This window comes from Chaetodon auriga, chromosome 18 (genome assembly GCF_051107435.1).
Source record: "Chaetodon auriga isolate fChaAug3 chromosome 18, fChaAug3.hap1, whole genome shotgun sequence".
NCBI classification, from domain to species: Eukaryota; Metazoa; Chordata; class Actinopteri; order Chaetodontiformes; family Chaetodontidae; genus Chaetodon; species Chaetodon auriga.
Genome location: NC_135091.1, coordinates 6,195,672 through 6,208,227, shown reverse-complemented (window position 1 = coordinate 6,208,227; position 12,556 = coordinate 6,195,672). Strand labels below are relative to the sequence as shown.

The 12,556-nt window shown below is 41.0% G+C and overlaps 1 protein-coding gene across 8 annotated transcripts in view; it reads left to right on the top strand.

Annotated features, from left to right (window-relative positions):
* The window catches only part of dlgap2b (discs, large (Drosophila) homolog-associated protein 2b), a 98,295-nt gene that overhangs the window by 38,541 nt on the left and 47,198 nt on the right, over positions 1-12,556 (top strand). For all 8 annotated transcript variants that reach the window (XR_013078483.1, XR_013078482.1, XM_076755679.1 and 5 more), the window contains one exon: positions 8,092-9,248. Coding sequence is in view for 6 of the 8 variants with exons in the window: in XM_076755679.1 (XP_076611794.1) it covers positions 8,092-9,248 (1,157 nt within the window). In the remaining 2 variants the exon portion in view is untranslated. The remainder of the gene's footprint in view (positions 1-8,091; positions 9,249-12,556) is intronic.

Genomic DNA, 12,556 nt, shown 5'->3' with positions numbered 1-12,556 from the left:
GGGAGTATTTGCATTCATAGAACATAGAATAAAAATCAATCGTGACAACTCGAAGCATTTGTACTCAGTATGACAGCGGCAGCACAGACTGTCACCTTCATGAAAAGGTCTTGTAAAGTATTTCATTTTTGAATGCAGTGTATCAACTTACAGTTTGATTTACATTCAGACCGTGGCTTCATGTAATCTTCTCAACAGTAAATGTAATCTTCTGAAATGTTCCCTTCACCCTTAAATGGAAACAAGCTTGCTTGCTTTTCGCAAAAGCCTTTCAGAAGCTTAATTCAGTCGACTCCAAAGTCCATCAATCTCTCCCACTTCATGTCCTTTTCTTTTCCCCTCAGCTCCTGGATTTAGCTCTCCTCTCACGTAATCAGTTTATACTGTCAGGAGATGAATACATGCTCACAGATGTGCAAATGTGCATGATTAGCTTTTTTTAACCTATATTTATCCAAACACAACTATCATTTTAGACAACTCTCCAGCTCTGCTTTCACAATCACACCTGGAAGCTGCCAAGAACAACAATGTATTGGTCACTGAGCAGTTTGGGGTGAAGGGGTTGCTCAAAGGCACCTCTGGTGGTGATGACAGTATTCTGTACGTAGTCTTCACCTTGGCTAATTCTTCTGGGGTTTGAACTGATGCTCCTGCAGACTTACAAATAAAATCAGTGCAGATTTTTACTCAAAACTACTGGCTGACATACACAGAAGGCACATAAAAACGGGGGGGCTTCTTGTGTGACATACACATTATGCCGAGCAGGGCACAGGTGCAGACTGGTCCAGTCCAGGTACATTTTGCCAGCGACCAGGCTTTAGCACTCGCTTGCTGACTGAAACTGGTGCTATTATAGAATCAGAAGTAAGAGCTGCATGGCACATGGAAGTCTGTTTGACTAAACACTTGAAACACTTCATGGTTCACCTCAGGCGGATGAGCTGGAGGCTAAAGGTGCTCCATAGTTGCATCAGCTCATCGTAGGGAGAGTGGGTGGTATTGTCCAAGATAGAGCTGAGCTGAGGAGCTCATCCTCCCCTCTGCTACTGCCTGCAGGGTATCCAGACTCAGCCCTATGACACAGCCTTTTTTTTTTTTTCTTTCTTTTTTTTTTACCTGTTTGTTGAGCCTGCCGGCATCCCCTGCCTTCATGTCACCTCCCCCGCACACAGAGAACAGCATACTGGCCACTATGTATTAGCAGAAGTTGCCGAGCAGTCTGTTGCAAATATTGGATGACACAAGCCTCCTCGGGCAGGCAGTCAGTGTGTGTTTGTGTTGTCATACTAGACAAAGTTGTTATAGGATACGAACTCCCATAACTTGACTTCTCCACCTTCACATCCTCATTATTGATTGGAGACAGGTGGCACTGGCCTCCGGCTCTCCAGGGCAAACCGGCCACAGGCTACTTCGTTTCCATAACATTAAATAGGGATGTTGCCAGTCAGAATGTTCGAAGGTAACAAGCAATCAATCAATATGTCAAGTTAAAGCCTGAAGATGATCTTGAAATGCTGCTGTAAATGTACTGGGAGCTATTAATGCAGTGTATGGATCCTTTGTCTGGTTCGTGCCTTTAGTTTGAGTTTTGATTAAGCACCTGCAAAAGTACTTTGGATGAGCTGACCTTCTACTATATTTAGCTCCCTTCACTTGATCTTTTGTATTGTACCAGGGACAAACTTGTAATACCAATTAAGCGTACACATACCACAAAATCACTATTTTCTTTTTTTATCTGCAGACCTATGGAGGGGCAATGCTTAAGTAATCGTATATAATAACACCACAGCTATAAACTACATCTGTGTAAGGACTGATCCATAATGTGGAAACATTTTGGCACCTTCTTGGTAATTTGTTTTCTTCAGTCTGTCTCTTTCTGGAAAATGATCTATGTCAAATTGACTCTACTTGAAATGAATTGGTTGATAGCTAAAGAAACCAATCTGGGTTGAAAGATTAGTCTCTAAACAGCTGATTATGGGGTAATCAAGCCACCTCAAGAGAGTGTATGTAATCAGAACACTGGGGTGATTGTAGAGAGAAAATGCAGATCAGGCTGACAGTGATACAGACACTATGTGGGGGCAAGCAGATGTTTCGTGTCATCTGAATGTGTACTTCAGATTCCACGATATTCATGTTGCTATGTAGCAATACGTGATTGTTGAATCTGCCCGATTCTGGCTGGTATGAACTGGGGATTAACATTAGCATGAGCATCTGTCCAATACAGCGCAAGCCAAATCCCTTCCAACTGTGGCCTCAAAACTGACAACACCATTACCTCTAAAAGTTTCCAAAATTCATACATGCTTCATGAAAGGGTGACACTACATTTTTTTAGAGAATCATTGTACTGAAGTACATTAGCATGCAGAAGTATGACAGATCAATGGACATGGTTCATGCCTGGAAAATTTTCTCATACCAGAGCGGTTGCTAATTAATAGCTATTTGTAAGACTACCAGAACCAGAAAAACAATGATGGTGGCTGGACAACTTAGTGGGTCATGGCATTCAGATGAAACTGCATATCAAGCTAGATGAGCCAATCAATCCAATGTAGTTTGGCCTAAACAGACACAAGATGTAAAGCCTGTAACTGGAAAACCAGGGTTCAAAGGTGCCTTTAACGTGTTATTGTATTGTGAATTATCAAAATTATACAGTTTGATTCAACCAGATAATGCAAATTGCTAAACATAAAATGTTGTTTACTATACAAAGCAAGATTCATTTTTTCAATTGGTTCAGACCTCACTGTATAAGTGAAACTGCATTTAAAGTACATGTTGATGGATGCTTAGCCTCTCCAGTGAGTGCACAAGCATACTGACACACTGTCAGACGACCAAATCGCTTCATGTTTGGAAGAACGAGTTTGGATCTGATCACACTGTGCACAACAGATCGCATGCATGTGCATGTATGTAGGCACACACACATACACACGCACACACACACACACACACAATCTCTGTGTATTCATTACTATTGTTAGCCTTAATTTGAAACATTTTGTTGCCTAAGCAACCAGTTGATGTCATCAACTTCAATGCAGTGAATTTGAGAGATAGTGAGAGGGGACTAAGGGAGACAACACAGAGCTGTGATGGTGGAAATGAGATAAAGAGAGGAGCATCGAAGAACGGTACTATACTCACTATACAGTGATTATTACAATGAAGCTCTCCAAAACACCACATCTACTGCTCCTTATGTTCACACAGTGTTTTAATATTAACCAGGCAAGTAGAACCTCTGCTAAAAGACAAAAATGAAATGTGAAAATGAATCAAATTATATAGAGGATTATACCCTCTAATGAATAATAGTGTGTTTTAATATTTTCTACTGTAGCTAAACCAAAATTCAAAGCAAGGCAATGACAAAAACGAAATGAAATGCTCTAATGAAAACAATTATTGACCTTCAAAGAAAGTCTGTACGGTGGTAAAAACCTGCAAAAACGGTGGGTTTTAAGGGTTAGTGATTCAAAAGTGTTTTGTTGCCCAACTTCATTTCAAAGGGAGCTCATGCAAGGGTGGGTATCCCTCAGTTAGAGACATTTAAATTCTGACAGCCACATTATAAGACATCAGAAGTGATGTTATAACCCCGATTCCAAAAAAGACAAGATATTTGATGTTCAAACAGATAACCTTTGTTGTTTTTTGTAAATATACATTCATTTGTAATTTGATGCTTTGTTGGGACTGGGCATGTTTCCCTCTGCCTTACCTCACCTTTTTTTTTTTTTTTTTTAACAACACTCAGTAAGCCTTTGAGAACTGAGGGAAGTTCTTTCTCATTCTTGTTTTATATACGATTTCAGTTGTTGCTCATCAGTCCGGGGTCTCCATTGTCATATTTTGCCCTTCATAATGCACCACACATTTTCAATGGGAGACAGATCTGGACCTAGGGCAGGCCAGTCAAGTACCCGCACTCTTTTACGAGGAAGCCAGTGTTGTAAACATGTGCAGAGAGTGGCTTGGCACTGTCTTGCTGAAATAATCAGGGGTGTCCCTGAAAAAGACATTGTCTGGATAGCAGCATATGTTGCTCCAAATCCTGCATGGACCTTTCAGCATTAATGATGCCTTCACAGCTGTCTAAGTTAGCCATGCCACGGGCACTAACACACCCCATACCATCACAGATGCTGGCTTTTGAGCTTTGCACTGAGAACAATCTGGATGGCCTTTTCTCTCTTTAGCCTGGAGGATACATCAATGATTTCTCAAAAACAATTTCAAATGTGGACTCATCAGACCACAGCACACTTTTCCACTTTGCTTTGTGTCAGTGCATCTCAGACAGAGAAGTTGGATGGATGTTGTTGATATACTGTATGGCTTTCACTTTTTTGGGGGTGATGAACTGTAATTACTTTCCAAAGGGTTTGCGAGCCCGTGCAGAAATATTCTTCATAAAATCATGTTGGTTTTTAATGTTCGTGCTACCTGAGTGATTGAAGGTCACACACATTCAATACTAGTTTTCAGCTTTGCCCTCTATGTATAGAGTTCTCCAGCTTCTCTAAATCTTTGAATGATATTATGGATTGTAAATTGTGAAATAATTAAATTCCTTGCAAATTTACACACATTCTTCAACTGCTGGACAATCTCCCCACACACTTTTTCACAAAGTGGTGAACCTCGCTAACAGTATGTTATGACACATTTTACCTTTATCAAAAAATTGTAGCTCCTGCAGTTTGGATATCCTCCCCAACACAGCAGTCCATACGGTAAATGAAGATTGAGTGTATACTGTGTGTGTCTTTCATTTCCTTTTTTTTTTTTTTTTTTTTTAAACCGGGATCCACCCTAAACAACCTTGAAAATCCCATTACAGTTCCTGGGTTTTCAGCAGTGGTTGCCATGACAACTGTGCATTTTATTTCTGGCTCCTTTGAAATGGTGTGTGAGATCAGAGATCCCAAATGTTATGTAAGACGATGTGTGCACTGTTCCAGACTGGGGTTTCCTGCTGCAGAGAACTTAAAATAATTAATTACAGGGGAATGGCAGACACTCAAGGCGCTCCGGCATCATCTCCGTTTACCTTACAGCTTTTATCACATACTGGCAAGATGTAGGCTGTAATTGTTATGCAAGACGATGAGCATGATGACAGATGCTTTTAATAACACTGCTTGTTTTGTTAAAAAGTTCTGGTTTAGATCGTTTCTTGATAGGCCACAGAGGACAGAAATCACGATCAAGATTTGTGCATCAGTCTGAGTGGGAGGAAGATGGAAAATAATAAATATTGGTAGTGCCTTTTGACAGTGGTACATTCTAAAAAAACAGGGTTGGGGAATGATGGATTAATTTAAATGCTGACTGAAACACCAAGTTAGAATTTAAATAAGTAGCTAATCACTTCTTGGATAAAGACATTTGATGACTCTAGTTCTGTCAAACAATTTACACTTACTTATTTACACTGCACAACTTCACCAGAATTTAATTTTATTAGACCCTGATTATCAAAAATGTGTATTTTGCATTTGGAAGTACTAAGAACTAGTCAACACATCCAAGAGAGAGGTTTTCTGTAGTTAATGTCTCAAATACAGCATCTGCAGTGCAGACTTCAATAAATCAAGAAATGAAAATTGAATCGAAGGCAGATGTTTGGACATTTTGCTTGTAACAGAGCACTCAAGTTTCTAAGTTTCCGAACATTACCAATGAGGTACTACCAGCTGCAGACACAAAGAGCTGATCCCACTGACTCACAGTGCCTCTTGGATACTAATTATAAAACTCCTGTGTTGCATGCAGACACTGTGTCCTCGAAGCTTTGTGACTTGAAGTGCAGGTCTGTTGTTCATTTACCGCAGATTGCTCTGCCCACAGTAATAATGAGAGAAATTGGAGAACTGTACTTCCATTCTCCAAAGCAATACAGTCTCCATGTTACTGAGTGGAATGAATGGAAAGGAACTGCCTTGATATGCATTTTAACATAATGTATATATTTTTTACATTTTTAATAGCAAGTGCAATAAATGTTGAATGTATAATTAAATATGAGCTTACTATGTTCATATTGTTTCAGCACTGTATGAACATAGAGAAAAACTCACAGGCAGCTGTGAGCAGCATTCACCATTCAGCAATAAAAGGGATTTAAGAGGCCATGCTGAACTTTGACACTTCATATAGAAGCAACTAAAATCTCTCATCTGAAAGTCTGTTTGAAGTAGTATAGAATTTGTTGCTCTTTGTGATCACCGCCCAGTGATGTGCATAGCTCTTCTCAAAATAATTAGGCATAGCTGATAACAACTGGTTCACCACCGCAGGGCTGGAGAAATAATACTTTTATCACAGATTCCAGAGGAGTTAGCTCAATTTGTTGAGAGAATTGGCTCCCTACTTACAGTATTGCTGTGGGATAGGTTTATGAAGAAATACATTGGATGAACTGTAGCAAACTGGGGTTTTGCTTTTTAAAGAGGTGTTTGCAGGCTCCGGGTCAGACTCCTGATGTTTTGAGTTTCCTGATGTTTTGCTTCCAGAAAAGTTGACTATCAAAGTCAAAAGATAAAAGCATTTTGATGCAGTTTTACATCTGTACTCTGACTGACAGTGGCAATATCAGGTATGAAAAGGATGTTAGGCAATTTTCATCCACCCTCCATTTTCAGCGTTACTGTATTTTGGAGCCGTGTGTCAGTTTTTAGATTTACCTCCAATGGTCATACTGTATTAAGCAACAGCCATTCTTAGCAGCTGACTCATCGTCAATCTATCAATATGCTACTATTAGAACTTTCTATGATTCATGCTCATCAGTGTCTCACTAATAAACATCTACAGCATATATCTGTTGTTGTTCTGTATTTTTCTCCTGTATCCTCTTCATTGGCCCATATAAAGATGAAACTCTTCTACTGATATCTGCCCTCATGGGAAACAATAAAAATCAGCTGTGTGCAAAAAATATTCAAGATAATTCAAGTCATCATAGCCTGAAGGAGAAAATTGGTAATCTCTGACATATTATACATTAGTAGTAAATTTCCTTTAACTGAGCTTTAAAACCTCCAAGCTGTTTTGAGGGCAGAAGTGGAACTACTCCTTTTCAGATGGCATCTGACACATAGTGTGTCATAAAGTACCAAGCGCAAACCCTTTGCCTGCAGAAAAGAAGGGATTTCTATCAGACTTAAAAAGAGAAATATGTCTCTTGAGAAATATATCTGTGCCTCTCCATTATATTAAGAGCAGTACAGTGAGAGTTGTCATGTTCGTCATGTGTGAGCAGGATAGTGGCTCAGTGGTTAGTACTGTTGCCTCGCAGCAAGCAGGTCAGTGTCTTTCTGTGTGGTATTTGCATGTTTTCCCTGAGTTTGTGTGGGTTCCCTGTCAGTACTGGTTTAGAACTGGAGATGATCCACAGGCTCTGCACAGTGGCTGCCCACTGCTCCGAGTACTTAGGATGGGTTAAACATATAGAATAAATTTCCCTATGGGGATCAATAAAGGATGACATGTCTTCTTATACTGCAGGGTTTTTGCTACACTACCTGCATTACTGACTTCATTAGAAAGGTTAACAACTTAAGTTAACTTCAAAGCTCTGTAATTAAGATCAGGCATTCTTAGTTAGAAATCCTTATATTTCCATGTGTGCTACTGTAATAACTTCCCACTTATCATGGTCTCTCCTTTGCAAGGCTGTTCACTTGCATTATAGGTCCCACGGGGTATACTGTGCTAGAAACAGCATAACATGTGAGGATGAAATATTTACATACTTTTTATGTACATGCACATAAAATGTCAGTGTTGCTGAGATTCTTGTACCAATAATAATAATAATAATAATTCTCCTGTAATTGAGAATGTCGGATGAATGTAAAGAGTATCCCATTAGAGTGTTTATCTGTCATGTGCTTGCCTCTTATTATGAAAAGAACCATAACAGCAATGGCTCTTATTATAATTGGAAACAGAATAACTATAACTAAACCTGTTCAGAGCAATTATCTCTTAAACTCACGTGTATCTCATTCCTTTATTGTCTTCCTTGTTTCCTCCTCTCTGACACAGACCAGAAGTTTTCACCTTGGTCCCCGTCTCGAAAGGTCAATGAAGGCAGACGCCTCCCTCCAGCCAGGAACATGAAGGGCTTATCGGGCAGCCGCTCCCAGCACCAGATCCCTTTACCCTATGGCTCGGACTATGACCCCCACGTCCATGACCTCCACACTCATCATGGCTCTGACTCCCGGCACTCATCCTACCTGCTCAGCCCCACAGAGAGCTGCCCCATGGACTTCCACCACCGCTACTCACCGCGCAGCTCCATCCACTCTGACTGCATGATGATGTCCCCTGTCATGATGCCACCAGCTGCTGCGTCTGACCACATCTCCAGCAGCACCTTCCCCAGAATGCACTACAGCTCTCAGTACTATGACTCAGCAACACGGGACGACTGTGCTGCCATCACAGCCTCTGCCACCTCCCCGGCCGTAGCTGCTGCTGCAGCTGCGGCAGCTGCCTCCTCCCATTACGCCGGCACCAAAAGCAACCGCCTTCCTGCTAACCTGCTAGACCAGTTTGAAAAACAACTGCCACTACATCGCGATGGCTTCCACACTTTACAGTACCAGCGCACCTCCACCACCACTGAGCAACGCAGCGAGAGTCCTGGCCGCATCAGACACCTTGTTCATTCTGTCCAGAAGCTCTTCACCAAGTCCCACTCCCTGGAGGGATCATCCAAGATGAACGGCACAAAGGGTGATATTGTAGGAGGTGGAGGAGGAGGAGGTTATCACCATCATGGCCACCACTCCACCAAACACGGTAGCAAGAGGAGCAAGAGCAAAGAACGTAAGCACCGCTCTGGTGGCTGGTGGAGCTCCGATGACAACCTGGATAGTGACAGCACCTACCGCACACCCAGTGTCATGTCGCGGCACCACGGGGAACCTGTCAGCCACTGCTACCCAGAATCCATGCACAGCCACCACTTTGGAGACCTGTCACTCAAGACCTCTAAGAGTAACAATGATGTCAAGTGCTCAGCCTGTGAGAGCATGGCCATGGCGCCCGAGGGCAAATTCATGAAGAGGAGCTCCTGGTCGACACTGACAGTCAGCCAGGCAAAGGAGGCCTATAGGAAGTCATCGCTTAACCTGGAGAAACCCATGATGCACACGGACCTCAAGCCTTCATTGCGGACATGTCACTACCTGCAGGTGAGTGGCACTAAATTTTGGTTTTAAATATAAAAAATAAATAATAATTAAACACTAGTTACAAATTTCACATTAAAGTAGGATATTTGGTAATAAAGTAACAGTTTGTTGTTATTCCATTCTTTTTTGCCTATTTTATTTGAGATGGAGCAGCTGCTAGTGTCTGTCAACCTGTCAATCATATTTACTTTTAAGGAGTAAAGAGTTAACATAGAATAAATGGTTTAATTTACAGCAGTTTAAGAAATTAAAGATGGGAGTTTGGAACATTGATTTTAGTTACTCCAGGTACTATAATTGCACTTAATTGCCCACACAACCATAACATGCAGTAATGGTGCTGCTCTTTGTTCAGAAGTTCAAATACGCAGCCTACTTCAAGCCATTTACTATGATTCTTTTCATTATCAAACATACAGTACAGTATATAAAGGGCTAACAAAACAGAGAGTATTTCAAAGCTGAATTTAAGTGATAGACTGAAAGGGCAGTAAATGCATAGAAACCCTGAAAATCACTTATTTGAAAATCTAACAAACAATAACTGAGATCAATATCCACCCATGCCCACAGAAGCCCCTTTGAGTGAAATGCAGTGATTGATGTATTGATTAAATCCTGTGAGGGGGGGGCTTTCGAATTCCACCTTTCTTTCTGTTACTCTCCTGAGGGCAATTACAGTGTCCATTGCAAGAAGCTAATATATTTAACCAGGATTCCCTTTTGTGTAGTCACCTCAGGGAGCTATTGTCTATTAAGATGCAGAGATCAATCAATGTCATGGTGGAAGACAGTGAGAATAAAGGGCTACCTGAGCTAGAGTGCAACATTGGAAAACAAGAAGACAAGGTGTCTTCATGAAAAGTACATACAGTTTAGCCAGAGTTGGCGTAAGAGGTTGCACATTATCATCTACCCTCTAAATGCTATTCACAGCTTTTTGCTACCCCACTGACACATTAAGAGACTGAACTAGTTTAGCCACAGGTACTGGCTTCAAAAGTACAGTCAAAAGCCAAGTGTTTGGGGTTTTGGCTATCATTGATTCAATTTCTTTTCATTTTTTATAATCAGGGCTCAGCATATGCTCTCGCCCAGAGTGCCTCACAATGAGCATTAAAATACTGTGAGCTTAATAAATTCCCATTTCAAATAGATAAACATGAAGGTGATTGAAGATCTATAAATAATGGCAACAATGTGACTGGGATTCCAGTGCCTTCTGAAATGTGAATTAAAAAAAAAACAAAAAGGGGGGTCTAGCTGTATGTTTGTGCTTCGAGACTCTGCACCTTTCAATAACACATTTCAAGTTGGCCTCTCAGCCCATTATGAAATGGTCAGAAGGTCCGAAGATGAGAAGAGCTGAAGTTATTGACTATTATTAAAGCTTGAGAGCACCAACTCCCCCTTAAAGATGATGTATGCCATCCACTTACATTGCATTGACCTGCTCTAGCCCTTTCATCACATTGCACCCATTATGATGGCACTTGTACCTCACATGTAAAAATGTGTTGGCCACACGTCACTAAAACCGAGTTACACACATGCACTGTAACCACCTTTTACCATCCGCCTTATTTGTTTGACTAATTAACGTGGGTTTGAATGGTGCTGCACTCATACAAGCCATATATAATTCTCTTAGGCAGAAGATGCATTCCTGTCCTTGATGGAGAGGGAAGAGAGGTTGAATTTTTGCCCAGTGCATGCACTTTGATCGTATGTGCAGTGCACAATCACACAAAGACACACAAACTGCAGTTGCCTGTGTGCCATGTGGACAGAAAGGCTGTCAATACAGAGGCTCTTTCACTGGCATTTGACAAGCTTATGTGTCAGCAGGCAGAGACCCAGCAGCTGCCACATGAGCACATTCTGCACTGAGCGTGTCCACACTGAGAGCCTTATTCAGTGGAATAAGTGAGGGGGGATCTGTACACTGGCGTCGTGGTCAACACTCTGTGTGCTCATCGGATTTTATCTGTTTGATGTGTCTGGGTCCTTTAGGTCTGTGTTCACTTGTCACAAGGAGGACAGGTCTGCGTTGGGCAAGTTGTTGACATAATCTCGTTTTAGTAGGTGTCAAGTCTTCAGGCTAGCTTCCTAAAGCCAGCAGCCTCTGTTGTGGCGTGCAGCTTATGAGATACAAACTGTTAACATGATGGGGGGGGGAATATAAAAAAAAATAAAAAAAGATTCAAATTTGCATACCTGCTTTCAATCAGTTGAGTCTAAAAAAAACAACTTGACAAAACATTTTTCCTACTTTCTACAATGGAACGATATGTCAATACAGTGATAACTTCCATTTTGCAAAAAAAAACAAACAAAAAAAAAAAACACTACATTCCTTAAATTCCTTCAGTCTTCACTACATGAGTCTGGACAGACAGACGTAAATGCAACGTGAATGGTTGGCGGAGGCATACAACCACAAGGCTGTAATTCTAGTCTGTATTCGTTTCACTTTCTTTAAAGTTTTATTCAATGCTTCTAAGACTGACTTACAAATTATGACATAGCTATCACTAAGTTGCCAGGTCATCTGTGTAAGAAGAATCCTACATTTTATAGCAGGATTAAACTAGGTAAACAGAGTGTAAATAAATGATGTTCTGGCCTGGTCCCAACATCATGAGGCATGAAGGTGAGAAACAGTATTGAGTGTGCAGTAAATGCATACAGTGCAAGGTTTCTGCAGTACTCTATTAATCACATAGCTTCAATCAATCATATGTTCTTGCCCTTCCTTGTCTGAAACATAGCCAGTGTAGTTCCTTTGATTCAGTGTCAGTGGGAATTTGAAAAGATTATCTAGGGAGGAACTTTGTCTCTTCTTGATGTCTCTGTTAGAGTATCTCCTGTTGCATTCATAAAGGTTCAGCTGGTGTCCTCCCTATGATGTATAGCGGCCATTGCAACAAATAATGTCTCTTGCATTTACAGACTCTGGAAGTTTATGCCCAAGTAAAACGACAGGGCATATACCTTTACGTACATGCTTCAATCAAAATTAAGAAGACAGATTTGGGTAACAATCAGCACTCTGGTGACAGGGGGTTTAACATCCTTCACTTACTTAATGCATTTACAACAAGTAGGTGACTAAGCTGTCAAAACTTCAGAATTCACTAGATTGCATTCAGTGGCACAAATCACACATCTTACCTCTTCAACAGCCAACAACTACCTGGCATACTGTGGGAGGAAATTACAGCACTCCTTCGCTTACGAACTACAAATTGTTTTGCCAGTTCTCACAGGTCTTGTGTGCTACAGTAGACACACGTTAACATCTGCTG